At 38.8% G+C, this 22,029-nt stretch overlaps 1 protein-coding gene across 1 annotated transcript in view; it reads right to left on the reverse strand.

Annotated features, from left to right (window-relative positions):
• Positions 1–22,029, reverse strand: part of LOC102190915 (EGF-like and EMI domain-containing protein 1) — a gene marked incomplete at its 5' end in the record, with an annotated part of 494,420 nt that overhangs the window by 467,295 nt on the left and 5,096 nt on the right. Inside the window, 1 exon segment of the mRNA XM_018050267.1 lies at positions 20,467–20,571. Within this exon segment, the coding sequence (XP_017905756.1) occupies positions 20,467–20,571 (105 nt within the window).

The raw sequence follows: 22,029 nt of genomic DNA on the forward strand, positions 1-22,029 counted from the left end.
CCCGAGACAAGGACCCAAAGGCTGACATAGTGACTCAAAGAAAAAGAAACCATCTCTAAGCCTCACTTTGCAGCCTCCAAGTTAAATCTACACAACAAGCTAAATAAAATTCTTACTAACCTATTAATTCACTCATTCAAAAGGCACATTTAAAGCTCAATTCGTTTCAGGTTCCTTGCTGGGGACTAGACATAAAGTGGTGAAGACTCAATCCTGGAGTTGAAATCACCATGTAAAGATCATAGAAGCTTGGACTTTGAAGTGCACTGAAAGGTCATTTTTTTCCTCTAACTTTGCAGCCTTCTCTCTGGCAGTCCTACCACATGGTCATTCATAATCTAGGTGTACAGCTTCAACAAGAGGAAACTTACTACCTCCGTGGGAAGAAAGTTCTTCCATTTAACTAAAAAAATTAAGCAGGACTCAATGACATGCCCCAAAATAAATAAACTGAAGTAGCCACGTTAATTAAGCCTCTGCAATTGTATTTCATGAATTTTCTTTTTGCTTAGCAAAAATGTTGTGTACTTCAATAAATAGCACACATACATTCTCTCAATAACCAGAGTTTAAAAACTGTCTTTAACATAAAAAGCTGGTTAGAATCACAATATTTAGTCTCACCTACTGATCCCAAGCTGGTTCTCACAGGCAACATTTCACAACAGAGATAAATTGAAGCCAGAAGGATCATAACGTAGCTTAAAGTTACAAAGAAATCTCCTGAAAGTTTGTTTTCTGTCTTGATTACTTCTTCCAGGACTCAGGGCCAGGATGAAAGTGAAGTGTTATTCACTCTGTTGTATCCTACTCTTTGTAACCCCATGGAATCTAGTCTGTCAGGCTCCTCTGTCCATAGAATAGTATGTACTATATTTCTACACAACAGAGTAAGGAAATCAGACAATACCTTTGTAGACAAAGGGGGAAATTTTTGAGTGTAGTAACAGTGTACCTTTGGGTATGATGGGGACTAACTTTCCTAATTTTTTTAAAGGCTATTTGGTTGTTGTGCGTGTGAGCTAAGTCACTTCAGTCGTGTCCAACGCTTTGCCACCCTACAGACTGAAGCCCACCAGGCTCCTCTGTTCATGGGATTCTCCAGGAAAGAATATTGAAGTGGGCTGCCATGCCCTCCTCCAGAGGATCTTTCTGACCCAGGGATCAAACCCACATCTCTCATGTCTCCTGAATTTGCAGGAGGGTTCTTAATGCTAGCGCCACCTGGGAAACCCATTAGGTTGCTACTGTGATATTGTTTTTCTTGAATATAATCTTTACCATTTTATCACAGTAAAATATAATTGATCCAGAATAGTTGAAGACTACCCTTATTCTCTGAAAAATATTATTACCTTAAGGTCACATATGATTACAGTTTGCTTCTTGGGTTGGGAAGATTCCCCTGGGGAAAGAAATGGCAACCCACTCCACTCTACTTTGCCAGGAGAATCCCAGGGACAGAGGAGACTTGGCAGGCTACAGTCCAGGGGTTCAGAAAGAGTGAGACATGACTGAGCATCTGAGCACAGAGCACAGGGTCACATACATTTCAGAGGGATTTCAAAATGTTTAAGAAGGCAATATAAATATTTACTACTGCTACTACTGCTAAGTCACTTCAGTCGTGTCCGACTCTGTGCGACCCCATAGATGGCAGCCCACCAGGCTCCCCCGTCCCTGGGATTCTCCAGGCAAGAACACTGGAGTGGGTTGCTGTTTCCTTCTTCAATGCATGAAAGTGAAAAGTGAAAGTGAAGTCGCTCAGTCATGTGCGACCCTCAGCGACCCCATGGACTGCAGCCTTCCAGGCTCCTCCATCCATGGGATTTTCCAGGCAAGAGTACTGGAGTGGGGTGCCATTGCCGTCTCCGAATATTTACTACTAGTTTATGCTTAAAGTTTCTAAAGGCACTGAACCATTTCTCTTAACCACTAAGAAAATTTCTCAACTCTAAGAGTATTTAACTCTTGTGGTCAAAAGATTTAGCTACATATCTAAAATAATCATTTGCTGAATGAATAAATATGTAAAAGTACAACACAGTAGCAGAATACCCATTAGGTATTATGTCAGTGATTCATGAGACTTCTTCATTGCTTTTCAGTACAAAAAGTGACTTGGAATCATGCAAAATATCAGCTATCATTTCCTGTTTATTAAACTATTATACTTCCTCAGCTTTAATTTTCTTATTACCTAACTGCTCTTATTTGTAAGTTGGCTACGAATCTAACTTCTCTTATTTGTAAGTTGGCTACAAACCTGTCAAGGACAGTATTTACCTGCTGTAATTATACATTTTTAATCACTGCTGGTAATGAAAAAACAGTTTTCAACAGACACTCATAGAAAACACATTTTGTCCTCCTTTAATTGTGTCATTACAATAATGTAGGACTATCTAAATGAGGGGGAAAAAAACGTGAAAAAGAAGAAACTTTGAACATATTTTTCAAGATATGCTTAGTATAGTAACTTTTATATTCCTTCAGTTCAGTTCAGTTGCTCAGTCGTGTCCAAAATTTGCAACCCCATGGACTGCAGCATGCCAGGCTTCTCTGTCCATAACCAACTCCCGGAGCCCACTCAAACTCATGTCCATTGAATTGGTGATGCCATCCAACCACTGCATCCTCTGTCTTCCCCTTCTCCTTCTGCCTTCAATGTTTCCCAGTATCAGGGTCTTTTCCAATGAATCAGTTCTTCACATCAGGTGGCCAAATTATTGGAGTTTCAGCTTTAGCATCAGTCCTTCCAATGAATATTCAGGACTGATTTCCTTTAGGATAGACTGGTTGGATCTCTCTGCAGTCCAAGGGACTCTCAAGAGTCTTCTCCAACACCACAGTTCAAACATCAATTCTTTGGCGCTCAGCTTTCTTCACAGTCCAACTCACATCCATACATGAGCACTGGAAAAACCATAGCTTTGACTAGATGGACCTCTGTTGGCAAAGTAATGTCTCTGTTTTTAATAAGCTGTCTAGGTTGGTCAATCTTTTAATTCCATGGCTGCAGTCACCATCTGCAGTGATTTTGGAGCTCAAAAAAATAAAGTCTGTCATTGTTTCCATTGTGGCCCCATCTATTTGCCATGAAGTGACAGGACCAGATGTCATGATCTTTGTTTTCTGAATGTTGAGCGTTAAGCCAACATTTTCATTCTCCTCTTTCATTTTCATCAACAGGCTCTTTAGTTCTCCGCTTTCTGCCTTAAGGGTGGTGTCATCTGCATATCTGAGGTTATTGATATTTCTCCCAGCAATCTTGATTCCAGCTTTTGTTTAATCCAGTCCAGCATTTTTCATGATGTACTCTGCATATAAGTTAAACAAGCAGGGTGACAATATACAACCTTGACATACTCCTTTCCCGATTTGGAACCAGTCTGTTGTTCCATGTCCAGTTCTAACTGTTGCTTCTTGACCTGCATACAGATTTCTCAGGAGGCAGGTTAGGTGATCTGATATTCCCATCTCTGTAAGAATTTTCCACAGTTTGTTGTGATCCACACAAAGGCTTTGGCATAGTCAATAAAGCAGAAGTAGGTGTTTTTCTGGAACTCTCTTGCTTTTTTGATGACCCAATGGATGTTGGCAATTTGATCTCTGGTTCCTCTGCATTTATAAATCCAGCTTGAACATCTGGAAGTTCACGGTTCACATACTGCTGAAGGCTGGCTTGGAGACTTTTGAGCATTACTTTGCTAGCATGTGAGATGAGTGTAATTGTGCAGTCATTTGAGCATTCTTTGGCATTTCTTTCTTTGGGGTTGGAATAAAAACTGACCTTTTCCAGTCCTGTGGCCACTGTTGAGTTTTCCAAATTTGCTGACATATTGAGTGCAGCGCTTTCACAGCATCATCTTTTAGGATTTGAAATAGCTCAACCAGAATTCCATCACCTCCATTAGCTTTGTTCGTAGCGATGCTTCTTAAGGCCCACTTGACTTCTCATTCCAGGATGTCTGATTCTAGATGAGTGATCACAATATCGTGGTCATCTGGGACATGAAGATCTTTTTTGTGTAGTTCTTCCGTGTATTTTTGCCACCTCTTCTTAATATTGTCTGTTTCTGTTAGGTCCATATCGTTTCTGTCCTTTATTGTGCCCATCTTGCATGAAATATTCTCTTAGTATATCTACTTTTTTTAAGAGATCTCTAATCTTTCCCATTCGATTTTCCTCTATTTCTTTGTATTGACCACGGAGGAAGGCTTTTTTATCTCTCCTTACTATTCTTTGGAACTCTGCATTCAACTGGGTATCTCTTTCCTTTTCTCCTTTGCCTTTTGCTTTTTTTCTTTTCACAGCTATTTGTAAGGCCTCCTTAGACAACCATTTGGCCTTTCTGCATTTCTTTTTCTTGGGGATGGTCTTGATCCCTGCCTCCTGTATAATATCGCAAACCTCTGTCTGTAGTTCATCAGGCACTCTGTCTATCAGATCTAATCCCTTAAATCTATTTGTCACTTCTACTGTATAATTGTGAGGGATTTCATTTAGGTCATACCCGAACGGTCTAGTAGTTTTCCCTACTTTCTTCAATTTAAGTCTGAATTTGGGAATAAAGAGTTAATGATCTGAGTCACAGTCAGCTACCAGTCTTGTTTCTGCTGACTGTATAGAGCTTCTCCATCTTTGGCTGCAAAGAATATAATCAATCTGATTTTTATATTGACCATCTAGTCAATTATGTATTCCTTAAATTAGTATATATTAGTATAATAGTATATATTTTACTAACAGTAATACTAGTATATATTAGTACATTAGTATATTAGTCAATTCCCATATCCTCCTATATAAGTCTCTTGATTTGCTCCAAGTTTAATTTCCATCTTGCTCACTCTTCCAGTATCCTTCCATAACGTGGCTTCCCCTATAGCTGCCATCAATATATAGCCATAATGCTCTAAGTTAACAATGAGGTTACCATTGAGGTTATCTGATATTCAGACCTCCTCCAACTCACTGCCAACCATACATTTATATAGTCAAGGCATTTGAGCTTCTCATTGTGTATTTTTATTTCTGGGTCAGTGAGGATGATCTGAGAATCTCCTCCTCCGTATACATGAGTAAGCCAAGTCCAGCAACCATGTGCTTTACCTATTCTAGGAGAGTGCTCTCTCCATGATGGACATTTACTCACATTAGGGCTGAAATGAAGAAGAGTATTTCTCTATTAAACTCTAAGCAGACAGAAAAAGAGTCACATCAAATCATACACAGGCTGTAGGGAAAAAATAGTTTCCGTTTTCTCTTCAGGTATTCCTGACACGCTCTTCAGCCAGCTATAATGTATTCTTACTTAATTCACAGATTTATTTTGACCCTTCACCAAGGTTAGATGTAATATAAGCAACTCAACAATGCAGCAATTGCAGTATCCTGGAGAAGATTATTTGTGATAAATGAAAGCTAAGCAGGGGTCACTGGAACTCACAACAGAACAAAACATATCATCTCCTCTGTCAGAATGAAAAAAAAAAAAGGTTTTATTTAAGTTACATAACTAAATCTCCAGTTGTTAAATATTCTTCAGCAGATAGTTTTAAAGCCATTTTAAACCATTACAATGACTTAAACAAATGTTAATAAAAAATGCAGGCAGGTTCTTAAAACTTCAGGTCTCATGTACTGTATTCTCTTACTCCTCCACAGTCCCTCAGTCTCCTGCGTTGTTCAGAACTAACAGATTAGAAAAATGTTATTTTTGCACTTGCCTTCTGTGGTTTACCATCTGATTCAATAAATGGATGGATTAAATCATTACTTCCAACCCACATAAAGGCAGTCCAGACACTATTGTTCTTCACCAGTGATGAGGAAAACCCTCATCCAATACCATGCTGTACAAGTGAGCAGCCACCAAGTGCTACATAATCTTCCCTGTGCACCCCGCACACTAGGAAGAGGAGAGACTCAACGCATTTCATTCTTGAAGGAGAAGAAAAGGGAGAAGAGATTCCTCTTCTGAGAAAGTTTAGTCCAACTGAGAAGTTAGAGGGAGCAATCCCCACAAGAATCACCCTCATTTCTGACACCAAGTTCAAGTTCAGAGGGTTCACGAAATCACTCTCAACATTCAGTAATTTGTTAGAAGGACTCACAAAAATCACTAAAAGCTACTGTATTAACATCAGCCAAGGAAAGAAGTACATAGGGTGAAGGCAGGAAGTATCAAAAGTGGACCTTCCATCATCCCCTCCACAGAGAATTAGAAGGCATTCATTTCCTAACATCAGTGGGTAACAATACACACAGACGGCTGCCAGTCAGGGAAGTCCAGTGAGCTCTATGTCCAGAGTCCATCACATAGGTCTATTGATTTACTTACTAATTGCCCACCTGTGGGATTTCAGTCTCATCTCCAGCCTCTCTAAAAGTGGCCCGGAGCCCTGACCCTAGATCATGTTGGTGGTCTTTCTCTGGTGGCAACCTAAGACTATCTACATGTGTCCAGCCCTCCAGTGATATTCAGGGATAGTGCTATTGTCAGACAATCCAATGACCTAAGGTACCCAGGGAAATAAAATGCTCCGATCAGAAAATGATATTCTAAGAAGTTAGAGATTACCTTTCAGAAGCTAAGGTCAAAGGGCAGAAGTCTTTCTGCATAAGGTTAAAGCATTTACTACTCATCTTTTTCTCATAAGCCTTTGATTTGGATTTCAATGGTAAATATATTCATTATGATTATAACTATGCCCCAGGGCTTTCTGAGGTTCAAGGTAGATGTATGTAATACAACAGAGATTAAGGAACTTCAATTCATTTCAGTTACTCTGTCATGTGCAACACTTTGTGACCCCACGGACTGCAGCACGCCAGACCTCCCTGTCCATCACCAACTCCCAGAGTTTACCAAACTCATGTCCATTGAGTCAGTGATGCCATCCAACCATCTCATCCTCTTTCACCCCCTTCTCCTCCTGCCCACAATCCCTCCCATCATCAAGGTCTTTTCCAATGAGTCAGTTCTTCGCATCAGGTAGCCAAAGTATTGGAGTTTCAGATTCATCATCAGTCCTTCCATTGAATACTCAGGACTGATTTCCTTTAGGATGGACTGGCTGGTTCTCCCTGCAGTCCAAGGGACTCTCAAGAGTCTTCTCCAACACCACAGTTCAAAAGCATCAATTCTTCAGTGCTCAGCTTTCTTCATGGTCCAACTCTCACATCCATACATGACCACTGGAAAAACCATAGCCTTGACTAGATGGAACTTTGTTGGCAAAGTACTGTCTCTGCTTTTTAATATGCGGTCTACGTTGGTCATAACTTTTCTCCCAAGGAGTAAGCGTCTTTTAATTTCATGGCTGTTGTTACCATCTGCAGTGATTTTGGAGCCCAAAAAAGTAAAGTCTGACACTGTTTCCATTGTTTCTCCATCTATTTTACATGAAGTGATGGGACCGGATGCCATGATTTTTGTTTTCTGAGTGTTGACCTTTAAGCCAACTTTTTCACTCTCCTCTTTCACTTTCATCAAGAGGCTCTTTAGTTCTTCTTCACTTTCTGCCATAAGGGTGGTATCATCTACATATCTGAGGTTATTGATATTTCTCCCAGCAATCTTGATTCCAGCTTATGTTTCATCCAGCCCAGCATTTCTCATGATGTACTCTGCATATAAGTTAAATAAGCAGGGTGACAATATACAGCCTTGACATACTCCTTTCCCTATTTGGAACCAGTCTGTTGTTCCATGTCCAGTACTAACTGTTGCTTCCTGATTTGCATACAGATTTCTCAAGAGGCAGGTCAAGTGGTCTGGTATTCCCATCTTTTGAAGAATTTTCCACAGTTTATTGTGATCCACACAGTCAAAGGCTTTGGCATAGTCAATAAAGCAAGAAGTAGATGTTTTTCTGGAACTCTCTTGCTTTTTTGATGATCCAGCACATGTTGGAAATTTGATCTCTGGTTCCTCTGCCTTTTCTAAATCCAACTTGAACATCTGGAAGTTCACGGTTCATTTATTGTTGAAACCTAGCTTGGAGAATTTTGAGCATTACTTTACCAGCATGTGAGATAAATGCAATTGTGTGGTAGTTTGAGCATTCTTTGGCATTGCCTTTCTTACTGATGGAATGGCCCTTTTCCAGTCCTGTGGCCACTGTTGAGTTTTCCAAATTTGCTGACATATTGAGTGCAGCACTTTCACAGCATCATCTTTTAGGATTTGAAATAGCTCAACTGGAATTCCACCACCTCCAGTAGCTTTGTTTGTAGTGATGCTTCCTAAGGCCACTTGACTTCACATTCCAGGATGTTTGGCTCTAGGTAAGTGATCACACCATTGTGATTATCTGGGTCATGAAGATTTTTGTAGAGTTCTAACTTTGTAAGGTAATTAGTTTATAGTACAAGATTTATGGAGGCAAGGGACTAGGGGGTGAGGGTGATAGGTGTAAAGGGCTGTATGTGTGTGCATGCTCAGTCAGTTCAGTTGTGTCTGACTCTTTTGACTGTAGCCCTCCAAGCTCCTCAGTTCATCGGATTCTCTGGGTAAGAATGTGTTTCCATCCCCTCCTCCAGGGGATCTTCTGATCCAGGGATCAAACCCATCTCTTCTGTGTCTCCTGCATTACATGTGGATTCTTTACCACTTAGCCACTGAGGAATCTCCAAAAGGCTGTATAGTAAAAGTGAAAGTTGCTCAGTCATGTCCAGCTCTTTGCGACCCCAAAGAAGTGTGACCCCTATACAGTTCATGGAATTCTCCAGTCTAGAACACTAGAGTGGGTAGCCTTTCCCTTCTCCAGGGATCTTAATAACCCAGGGATTGAACCCAGATCTCCCACATTGCAGGTGGATTCTTTACCAGCTGAGCCACAAGGGAAGCCTGAAAGGCTGTATTATGCTTGTCAAAAACCCAGACCTTGGTATTATGGGAGAACAAACACTGCAGGAGTTCTTTCACTTGACGGCAATATTGAAGGAGTAGACTGCCACCAAGATCTAGTATTGGCCTAGGAGGGTAAGCTAGTTCTGCACCTCAGGATGAAAAGAGCGTGAACAGTAGCCTACACAATACATATAGAGGTATTCTTCAAAGCTCCCCTAACTAACAAGATCACCTTACCTTCTGACTTCCGGAATTCTGTTACCACTTATGTTAAGCTACTCTAGTCATATCTCTACTGGGCATTGGTTCCAGGACTCCACCGAAGTTACCAAAACCCGTGGGTACTTAAGTTACTTATAAAATGGCCTGGTCCAATTGTCCCTCTGTACCTATGGATGCAAAACCCACAGATATGGAGGGCTGACTACATGTTAGACAGGAGTCTGAAGTTGTTTTTAGGAGAAACAATGGAACTAAATTCTGACAGATGAAGGAAAGAAAAGAGAAATATTAATATATAAATCATGAAAACTCCATGAGGGCCTGATGGAAAAAGATGAGAAAGAATTCCCAACTCCACTTTGCCTCTTCTATTTGTTAGTCCAGCAGAGCTCATAGTATGGTTCAAAAAACAAATGAAAAAAGACTCATGGGAAGTCTTGCTTACTTGCTTATCCTTAGGCAACTATACAGAACTGAGAATACCATAAACACTGGAGTTAAATATCTGGGTAAAAATCTGCTACTAATACCCTGTGAATAGGGCACCTCAACAAAGCTTCCTGAGTTCCTGTCACTTCAATTCTAATTTGGGAATAATATCAACTCCCTCAAAGAGTAGTTTGAAGCTTAAATGAGATAACATATGGAAAGCTTCTGTTAAATGTACATTTTCTCAACTATTATACAAATAGGCTATTATCAGTTGAGTAGATTGGAAAACATAGCTTTTAACTTTTTATTTCCAATTTTTGATAATGTGTGAGTGCATGCATGCTCAGTAGCTACCATCATGTCCCACTCTTTGCAACCTCATGGACTGCAGCTGGCCATGCTCCTTTGTCCATGGAATTTTCCAGGCAAGCATACTGGAGTGGGTTGCCATACCCTCTTCCAGGGGATCTTCCCGACCCAGGAATCGATCCTGCAATTCCTGTGTCTCCTGTATTGCAGGCAGATTCTTTACTGCAAAGTCAGGGGGGAAGCCCATCTATATATATGTATATATAAATTCTCTTATTAAAATAAGACATAGGCTAACTCTAAATTGTAAATAGTTGTTCCAGTTGCTTTTTCAGGATAAAAAGATGGCAGTTCATTAAAATCCTGACGTATATTCACAAAAGCAATAGAAATTAATGTTAGGTGACATGGATGAAATAAAGATATCTTCAAAGATATTCAAGGAAAACATACACAAACTTTTCCTGAGAGGTTATAAAAGTAGTGTACATAGATTTACTAAATAATTAGACTCTATTTTGTAAGCCATAGAAATTGCAATTGGCAGATCAGAAAATCAAGAATGCTTCTAAATTCTTGTAATCTGTACTTTGATCTAGGATCATGCAGGGGCTTATTTAGATTATTTGTGAACTTAATATATGTTAATAAAACTGAATGGTTTTGAACATGAAATATATATATATTACATGTTATATACATATGTTTTATATATATATATATGTAATATCTCCTTCAAAGCAACTGAGTCCCACAAAATAATAATACTTGAAGAATATTATCAAAAAAAAATACTTCAAGACACCTCCATAAAAGGGCTATATGGTCATATGCATTTGGAAAATGCAAGAATCTAGATACTCCTCCGAGGGAGTTACAATACACTAATTAACACATTAAGGGCTTCCCAGTACTGGAGGAGGGCATGGCAACCCACTCCAGTGTGCTTGCCTGAAAAACTCCGCAGACAGAGGAGACTGGGGTGGGGGGGCTACAGTCCATGGGGCTGCAGAGTCAGACATGACTGAGTGACTAAGAGCGGCACAGCACAGGTGATGGAGTGTAAAGAATCCACTTGCCAATGCAGGAGACAGGAGATGCGGGTTCCATCCCTGGGTCAGGAAGATCCCCTGAAAGAGGAAGTAGCAACCCACTCTGGTGTTCTTGCCTGAAAAATTCCATGGACAGAAAAGCGTGGTGGGCTACAGTCTATGGGGTCACAAAGAGTCGAACACAACTGAGCACACACACACACACACACACACAAACACACACAAATATACACACACACACAGGCTCTAGAAAATCCTACAAGAATGAACACAATATAAGGTTATTCGACCTAGAATTTCCTGAACTTATTAAACACAAAAACTTCGTTTCCTACAATACTTCTTAAAATCCAGTGGAAATAGTGATCCAGAGAATAAATTTTAAGAAATGTATACCTGTGGCAGATTCATGTTGATGTATGGCAAAACCAATACAATATTGTAAAGTAATTAACCTTCAATTAAAATAAATAAATTTATATTTTAAAAAGAAATATAATAATTCATATTACTCAGATTTTAAAAATATGTGTGTGTGTGTGCTTAGTCACTCAGTCATGTCTGATTCTTTGTGACCCCATGGATTATAGCCCACTAGGCTCCTCTGTCCACAGAATTTTTCAGGCAAGAATACTAGAGTAGGTTTCCATTTCCTACTACAGGGGATCTTTCCCACCCAGGGATCGAACTCAAGTCTCCTGTGTCTCCTGCATTGGCAGGCAGATTCTTTACCACTGCACCAACTGGGAAGCCCTTGAGAAATATAAGGCATTACATCCTGCACATCCAGCTTTATACTAGTTCAACCAAGAAGGAAGAGGGCACCCTGCACAAGATGCTCCAGGTTGAGAAAAGAGCTAAATGTGTGCAGCTAAATTTCTAGCTTCAGTGTCATCTAGTCTCTCAATTCTCTTGATTATCACTACTCTTTACCTTTTATCTTACCTAGAATTTGACTTTTGACTGTATTTCCTCCAGTCTTGTACTTTGCCTCTTTCAGGAAATGTACCTTTAAATAAGTCTCGAAGATGCCCACAACCAGGTTAACTGGGTCCTTAGGACCATGCTGGTTGGTGAACATCACCGAGGTAACAGACCCACCAGATGCTTCCTTCTATCTCTTACTCCTACTCTCCAGCGCAGTGTTACTAGACTAGCCTGAGAGCAGAGAATCTTGTAAAGAAATTTCACTTTTTCTTTTCTCAACATAAAACACCCTAATCATTCTAGGGTATTTTCGTGATTGACTATCATACTGGTAGTTTCTAACAGTGACCAGCCTAAATTCCAATACAGAAGTGTGGAAAGTTCCATTCCATTCCATCCATTTTACAGTAGATTAAGGAATTTATGGTTTCAAAAATGATAAAGAAATGAAGCTGCACTGTCCAGGCCAACTGACCCATCCCAGTGGCCATTACTGGTGGTGATGCTATGGGTGTATGTCCAGTTTACTTTGCCCAGATATAAATAACTGAGTAAAATTTTACCCTTCACACACACATGCAACATATACTTAAAATTCAAATGGCAAGCAAAAATTTGTTATACTATTTCAAAAAATACCAAACAGTATTGATTTTTGTTACGGATTTTTTAATCCAGGATTTCCTTTTTCAAATTATGTTTATCAAATTTCTTAAGGGAAAAATGGGACTTTATATAATCAAAAGCCTAAAAGGAGCATTTTAAGTTATGCACATGATAAAATAAGAGACGTCTGGTATTTTAGAAACAATAACGGCAACAAAACCTCTCGGCAGCAAGCAACAAAAGTGAGTGAAAGTCACTCAGTTGTGTCCAACTCTTTGCAACCCCATGGACTGTATAGTCCATGGAATTCTCCAGGCCAGAATATGGGAGTGGGTAGCCTTTCCCTTCTCCAGAGGATCTTCCCAACCCAGGGACCGAACCCAGGTCTCCCGCATTGCAGGTGGATTCTTTACCAGCTGAAACCCAAGAACACTCGAGTAGGTAGCCTATCCCTTCTCCAGGGGATCTTCCAGAAACAGGAATCAAACCGGGGTCTCCTGCACTGTAGGTGGATTCTTTACCGACTGAGCTATGAGGAAAGCCCCAGCAAGCGACAGAATAGAATGGCAAATGACTGCATGCAAGATTTGGCCATTTGAAAGGTATAACATTTCTTTTCCTTTGGATTTTTAGCCTCTTTCCCTGGTGGCTCAGAGGTTAAAGCGTCTGCCCGCAATGTGGGAGACTCAGGTTCGATCCCTGGGTTGGGAAGATCCCCTGGAGAAAGAAATGGCAACCCACTTCCAGTATTCTTGCCTGGAGAATCCCATGGAGAGAGGAGCCTGGTAGGCTACAGTCCACGAGGTCGCAAAGAGTTGGACACGACTGAGTGACTTCACTTTCTCTTTCACTTTCCATTGTATTATGGCTGTATCTTTGAAACACACTTCTACATATAAAATGCCCATCTTAAAATCTTCAATGACATTACATATCCAAGGAGTTGAAACCCAAACTATTCACTTGGCAATAATGAGTGATATGGAGTTAATACACATCTTACTTGCCATAACCCCCCAAGTCCTGCTCCCCACTATGACTTAGTCCCTGGATTTCTTTTAGTGTATTTCTGAGAACACCATTCATCACATTATAATGATTTATTATCTCTGTAATGAGAATGCAGCCTTTTCAATAGCAAAGCTATGTATTTCTTACACAGGTTCTAAAAATCCCTCAATACATGTATAACAAGCAAAACTTTAAGTGAAAAAAAGTCATTTAGCTCAAACGTTTTGCAGGAATATTGTTTTCTCAGCATACTGAACAGGTTTAAACACTAAAACTAAACTATAAATCCTTTATGTCCCTTTCAGGGGAATGATATAAACATTATTTCTCATAAACAAGAGATCTATTATATTTTAAAGAAACAACATCACATAGTGACTCAAAGGACAAATTCAGGGGCCAGACTGCTTGAGTTCACACTCTAGCTCTATCGTTTATTACATGTATGACCTCAAGTAAGTTAATTTCTCCTTACTTTCAGTGTGTTATTGCAAAATGGGACTCACCTTAGAAAACTGTTGTGATTAATTAATGAGCTGACATGCATAAAGCATTGAGGACAGCACCCACCATGTAAAAAGCATGATTTCTGAGTTAGCTCTTACAGTTATTACTATCCATCTTCAAACTTTTCTAGCCCATCACTAAGGATATCCTGTAGCATCAGATGACCTGGATAGTGCTAGGTCATCCTCTTCTAAGGCTGCCATGCTTGTAATATTAGGTAATTCTCATGCAGCCTTTTTTTTTTAAAGTGTATCTACCTTATGGTTGCTAACACTGGCCATGCAAAGCATACCTGGAAGGCTATTTTAGTAAAAATCACTGTCAAAGCTTCTATTTTTAAATCAATGTCAGGGTAGTAAACCTTCTGTGTGGATTTCTAATAAGATGTCCCTTTATTATGCTCACAGGAAGATGTCAAACAGTTATTGCTTTACTTTCCTCATAAACAGTCTAGCTGTCCCTTTCCTGTACTTGTCTCAATCCTTGTCAATACTGCCACATCCTTCTGTCAAGTTATGTAAAGCAGAATGCAATCGCCTTGACATGGACTTGCTAGAACCCTGCTGAGGGCTTAAGGCTCTAACTCAGTGCATCTTTATGCAGTGAACAAAATAATACTGAATTTTACACTGTCAGCTCATGTTAAGAATGCCTATCAATTTATCTCCTAATATAACCTGTGTTTCATCTCAGACTATCTCCTAGTAATGCTCATTTAGGACTGCAGATTAATAGGCATGTTCAATTAATGATTTTGCATTTTTTCCCAATTAAATCTTCTTCCCCCACTAATTTTATAAGTCAATTAAAATAAGCCATCAAGTTTTCTTAGCATGATTTGCTCTTTATAAACCCCCTGCCACTTTTTCCCCATTTTCATTGTTTCCGTAGGCCTACCGCTGAAATGAAGCTGTGGAGATAGGAAATGTTTTCTAAACTTTCTAGATTAGATCACCAGGGCTGCTGTAACAAACCGGGCAGTTTAAACAACAGAAATGCATTGTCTCTCAGCTCTACAGGCTGGCAGCCTGAGATCAAAGTGTCAGCAGGGCTGCTTCCATCTGGGTGCTGGGTGGAAAAATCCTTTCCATGACTCTCTTCTAGCCTCTTGTGATTGGCTGGCAATCCTTGGCATTCTTTGGATTATTAATGCCTCACTCTGATTTCTGCCCTCTTCTTCCCATGGTATTCTCTCTGTGTGCATACCTGCATGTCCAAATTTCCCCTTTTAATCAGTATATATTGGATTAAGGGTCCACTTTACTTTCATACAATCACATCTTAATTAATTATACCTACAACAATCATATTTTTAAATAAGGTCACATTATAAGCTACTGGGGATGAGAATTTCAACATACAAATTTAGGGTGACACAATTCAACCTGTACCACTTCTCAAATTAAAAATGCTCTTGGGGACAAGCCACTTTAAGGAGATTCTTTGTTCTGATCTCCTATCTGCATAGAAGAGATATATCCTGCAAAGAGCTTGCTGGGCTCCTTGATTGGAATCCACTGGTTGGCTGAAAATCACACCTGTGACCCAACACCCAAAGTTTGCTCAGATTTCCCACAGAATGGGAAGCGAAACAACCACAGGCGCCTTTCCCCCTTCACTTAGTGCATTTCCCCTACAGATTTTCAGGGAATATACAATCAATAAAAAGAAGCAATGCATTAATTACCATATATTAACACATATATGTGGAATCCAGAAAAATAATACAGATGAACCTATTTCCAAGACAGGAACAGAGATGCAGACGTAAGGAGCAGACATGTGGACACAGCAGGGGAAGGAAAGGGCAGGACAAATTGGGAGATTATGATCAATATATATACACTACCATCCACAAAACAGATAGCCCCTGGAAACCTGCTATAAACCACAAGAAGCTCAGCTTGGTGCTCTGTGATGGCCTAGAGGGGTGGGAATGTGGGGGTGGGTGGGAGGGAGGCCCAAGAAGGAAGGGATATACATATGCATATGGCTGATTCATTTCATATGCTTCAGCTGGGTACAAATATGGACAAATAAGAGTGTTCGCCTCATAGACTTGTTGTAAGGATTAACAATTTGATCCATACAAATTGTTTAGAACTGTGCTTGGTACATGGAAGGTACACAGGAAAATTAGAGCTCATTATTTTACAAATGATGACAATAAGCTGTAGGGCTATAAAATGCCATCTCCAAGATATTGCAAATGGTCATTGGTAAGACCCAACCTCTAGCCCAGAACTTCAGAGGTTTTCCATGTCAACAGACAGCATTCCAGCAACATTCTATTTTTAAAGTGCCTAAACATCACACTTGAAGAAAATGAGAGGTCTGGGGACTCTGGTATAGGAATAAAGTACCAAACAGTAGGGTTGTATATTCAAGAAACTCTGCCTAAAAGCCTGCCTCTCAGGGATTGATTTTAGGGAAGGCAAAGTCCTTGAAGAATCAGTAACCACCTTTGTAAGAGGTTCTGGAAAAGCTAGTTTGACTGGACAAAGAAAAGCTAAGGAACTGCTGCCCTGGACATAAGAAAAGCTGTTTTTGCCATGTCCCATGTGCATCTCTTCTTGAAGCCAAGAGAACTACTTGTATTATTATTATTATCCCTTGAGTTTGCTCTGTTTTTAATATATCTGGGAAATATTCTATCTCCTATGCCAAATTTCATATTATTGTTCTGTTCCTCTTTAAGAATAAGTTGTACTTTGTGTTTTCAAATCTTTTCCTAAAACTTCCTTTATTTCCGAGCATCACCTTTAGCAACCCTCTCTTGTTTTCTTTAGGACAGAACTATCCTCTGTCATAGCATTCGTGAGCTATATTAGAATCACTAATTTCCTGGTCTCTATTTCCTATCACACTAAGGATACCACATTTGTTTTGGAATCTGCAGCACTTAGCACACAGACTAGGCGTGAGATATTAATATCTACTGACTAACTGAAAGACTGGCTAGAAGAATGAATGAATGAATATATAAATGAAAGAAATAAGAAGATGTCTGAGCCTTAGCATCTCACTATTAGGCATATTATAATTTAACTTGACCTCTGACCAGGGAAAAGGAAGATGGAATAAGTGATGAGGAATAAAAGGAGTGACTCTGTGTGTGATATTAATCAGTTAATGGAGCTCCAAGTTGTTTTGCCTGGATCCATAGAATTAAAAAAGAGAAAATTTAACCACTAGCTATCTAGCTTGATTTGCATGTGTTCAAATCTTCAAAGTACTCCCTTTGATTCCTTTAATCAATAGCTATTTTAGAAAGCTCTTCATTACTTCCTAATTGTCCAAATTCATTTTCTTCATTTTTCCTTATTAGAGGCAGATTTTTCAAATGAGTTAAGTAGATCAGCAATTTTAGAATCATTATCAACTTCAAGCATTTCTCTCAGTTATTAGCATGTCCCTTCTCTCTCTGGACTAGATTCTTTTCTCCATTTTTATAAGGCCCATCTGGCTCATTTTATTGACTTATTTTTCCCATACATATCAAATAAAGTCAACTTTATTCTATACTGAGAGCAATCCATGTTTACAATAACACTGATCCTAGATATTTTATCAGACATCTCATTTTAGATGAAGATGCAAGTGATTCTCCATTATGTTACCATGTCAAAAATTAAGTAATTAGCACTCATCTAGGTTTTAATCCATCCCAACCAAATAAGCTTATAAAGTCATTGCCATGGCCCACAAAACATTTCACAAATAATTTAAATGAATATTTTGATCCTTAAGTACATTGTAATTTAAAAAAAACACATATTCATTCAACCTAACAATCCCACTGCTGGGAGTCTGTTTCACAGAGTTAAAAGCATCATACTATTGCAGCACTGATATTGTGTCAAAAAGCTGGAAACAAAATGAATGCTCATCAATACATGGGTGGTTGAAATTTTAAGGCATATCAATACCATGAAATGGTATGCAGCTGTTTGTATATGTTTCCAGATGTGCAGGGAAATATAGAAAAGAGTATTGGAAAGATTGTTACTAGGGAGGAGAGAAAATACTGGATGGGAAGAGCAAAGCAGAAAAAGTAATTAAGAAAAAAAGGAGGGCATTTATGATAAAACCATTATATAAGAGACAATCTCATCTATACAAAATTCCATATGTTATATGAATATGATTAAATATACATAAAAGGATAACCACATGATTTTCTGAGGGCAATAGGACTATAGATTTTTACTTTCTTATATTGTATAAACTGCTAATTTTTAATAATTAAAACATTTTAAATTTGAATTATTTTTATCATTTGAATCACTATTTATATAATTTGAAAAACATCAAATTAATTTTCATTTTTATATATATAATATATCTAGAGGGAGAGAGAGTAATGCCTATCAGACCAAGGTTTATAGACTCATAATTCAGAACTCAAATCCAGCCACTGGATAAGAGATTGGCTTCAAGCAGTGCTTCCAAACTAAAATCCACCTGATTGAGAGAATATATATATATATATATCTTATCAATTCTGTTCTTTTTAAAACAATCTTTTCTAATTTCTATTTTTAATCTACTCTCAAGACTCATCTAATATATTAACTGTATTCTTAACTGTATTCTCCACTTGTCTCACCAAATATTTGATTTCCTAGAAAGTCTTCAAAATTCCTCCAAACTCCTAAATTTCTATACTTTACGATATCTCATTTTGCTGGATGAAATGTGAAATCATGTAGGAGATTCCTGAACTTCTACTTCAGGATATATATCCCTTGGGGTTCATCAATTTTTCTTTTTACATTCAACAGGAGTTCTACAGTGAGAGATGAAACACTGTCAAAATCCATAGGTAAACACACTTGGACAACAGTACTTAAAAGAGCAATGCAGAATCCTAAATGGTATTTTGTGTGGTCCACCTTTCCTCATGACTTCTGAACCTTTCTGTATAAAAACAAACTTGTGAAAATATATACTTATTCTGCATGGGTTTAAAATCATCCAGTATTTTCACCAACTCCAAACTAAAGAATACATCTAGCTACTTGAATTTCAAAAAGCATTTTAATTACTTTGGTAAATAAAAGTTGTTAAGAAATTGGAATAATCAAAATATTCAAGTACTAATGTAGAAAAATAAAGAATAAATTAATCCAGGTATAATTTTGAGGCTATTATCATTACCATATGTCTCTTTGATTACCTTTCTCCTCAGGGACTTGATGTTTTACAAAATCTAGTCTACCAAAACAAATGAATTAATAAAGTAATAATTGATTTTTAAAAATTTTAATGAATCAATGACATGTGTAATTGCCCATCACAGATAATGATCAAGATGAGGAAACCAGTGTGGCACAAATAGTTCAAGCAATGTGTTTAGGGGCAAATAATTTGGTCTCGTGGAACAATGTACAGCTTCGGTTACCATCTTAAAATTAATAGAAACAACTGAAGACACTCTCCAGAGCTCAGACCTCTGTTTTCAAATCAGTGTTCCATAGTCAAAGAATAAATTGGGATAGAAAATCAGCTTTATTTTAATTCACAATTTTTAAAAAAGGAAACAACCTAGAGAAGAATATCAAGATTAATTTACAAGAAGAATAGCTTTGAGGTGCCCAGGAAAAAAATGTGAGCCTGACCCTTATGCCAAGGGCAGAGGAGACAAATGAATATGAGTGATGAGCTCTCAGCAACCTTCCAGCTTCACTGACAAAGATTCACGTAATGGATAAGAGAAGGCAAATGTATCAGCAGAAGATAATGAAGACAATATTTTTGTTCACTTTTTATACCTATTTCTTTAACTTCTATGTGATAGGTTTGGTTTTGTTTTCCCTGCCTTGAAAAGATAAATGCAGATGGATTCACATCCTCCAGAGACTAGAATCAGATGATCAAGTCGAAACAAATCCTTCTGAAAGCACCCAATCTCATAGCAGATGCAGTAAAAGACACATCATTGGCCATTTTGAGAATTTCCTGCCCAAGAAACATCTTAAACACACATGTCCAAAATTGACAGTTGTTAAGCTCCAACCTTGAAAACTAGGTTACCAAGTTTTGACACATTGAGAATCATGCAAGTGTCAGGTTTTTTGTGCTTTTTTTTTACAAAACACAAAGGATAGAAAAGCAGTAAATATCACATCATGTTGAATTTGTCTTAATCCTCACTTTATTCATTCATAAATCACATAAATCTCACAGAATACTGTACCAGCATTTTCAAACCATGGGTCCATTAAAGATTTAACTTCTGAAAGTCAGAAAGAGGTTTTCTTATTAAGCTGCCATTTCCCTTACAAAATAGACTATTTTATACTTACTGCTACCCTTTGAACTCTTATAGTGAATAATTAAAACTAAACTGCAGAGCATAATTTTCAATGCTGAGTACACTGTAGGTTGTAGGTTTTTGCTTAGTGGCTGATTTCAACTGCTCACCAATCCCCAGAGGGATAACCCTGCCATTAGTTTGAATCGACAAAATTGGCTGGCCCCTAAAAGCAAGGCAGACAGCTCCAAATCATAATAAAATGGTCTTGTTGGCAACTCACCATATTGACAGTGGGGTTCCTGAAAACCCTCCGAACACTGGCACCACTGGACTTCACCCTCTGAGCATCTCTTCCCATGGACACAAGTCTCCACTGCAGAGCCAGCTAAAACAAAGGTAGACAAGAAGGCTGGAGAGAACAGAGTATAGGGAAGGAAAGAAAATCCTCAGTGTAAGCATCAAGTTGCTAATATAGACACCATCTAGAAATTTCTACCAGCTCCTCTAGCCTCTCCATCAAAAACAGATTTTTTCATTACCAATTAAGGCCATTGCCTTCTAAAGCCTTGTAGAACTCTATATGTGGTAACATCTATATCACTTTGAAGCCCGTAAAAATGCCCCACCCCAGACCTACTGAATCAGAATCCATACCTTAACAAGGTACTAGCTGATTTGTATTCAGATTCAAGTTTGAGTAGTAATGGCCTTTATGGGAAACAAATTTGTTAAGGAGTGGATATATGTATATGTATAACTGATTCACTTTGCTGTACACCTGAACTAACAGAGCATTGTAAATCAACTCCACTCCAATAAAAACTAAAGGAAAGAAAAGAAGCACTAGTCTATAGGAACTCCATGAAGATGGCTGTGCCACTCAAGCAAATCTAAAACACAAGCAGGAAATACAAACACTTACCAGAGGCAAAGGACTGTGCTAGGTGCCACACAAGATAAAGAATTCATCTCACAGTCATTAATTTCCAGGAGTCTATAATATAGTTGAGATGACATGTGGGCAGATATATTTACTGAGCTTAAGCCACTGATCTTCAGTGGCCTAGCACTGCATGAAAATACAATGACCACCCCCCCCTCAGTGTACCCCTCAACCCTAAGCCTGCTTAATATGGAAAGCCTGAGGCAACTTCACCAAAATCATTCAAGAGCAGAAAGCATGGTGGGGAAGGGAGCAGGATGCCGACAAACTCCCGAAGGTGCAGGATAACAGGAGAGATGAATGGTTGTGCTGTGGTCTGCATTGATTGCAACACACTGAAGCATTTTAAGTGACTTGGCAATAACCATAAACACATAGGTAACGGAGTCGCTAAACGGATTCGTTTCTCTGGTGTGGATGAACTATACAATGCTGCTAGTTCCGCTGCTCAAGGGCTGTCAGAGAGACACCAAAGGTCCTTAAATACCCTCACTAGAGGTTTGTGAAAGGACTGCATACTTCATCTTAAAAAGTAAACTGCCTCCCTAGTTCTGCAATTAATCACGACAAGCACAAGTCAAGAAATCCCATTTAGATTTCCCTCTGGACTTTTGAATCAGCCATGGATTACAAATCTGATGATATGGGAAAGGGGCAAACAGCAAAGGGAGATGGAAGCTTACTAGGCGTAACCTGTCTGGCTTTAAATAAACTGCCTTTTACATAAAGAGACAGAATATAAAGCAGCAGTTCCGTGGGTCCTGAGTTCTGACGTATCATTAGCAATGCTTAACAGAAAGGCTTCTGCAGATTTCTGTACATGCCATGTGTGCATCTTCAGTCCAAAGAGATGCTCTGAATCTGTGGTGAGTCTAAAGATGCCTAAAGCTTGACAAGCAT

The sequence above is a fragment of the Capra hircus genome, chromosome 1 (genome assembly GCF_001704415.2).
Source record: "Capra hircus breed San Clemente chromosome 1, ASM170441v1, whole genome shotgun sequence".
NCBI lineage: Eukaryota > Metazoa > Chordata > Mammalia > Artiodactyla > Bovidae > Capra > Capra hircus.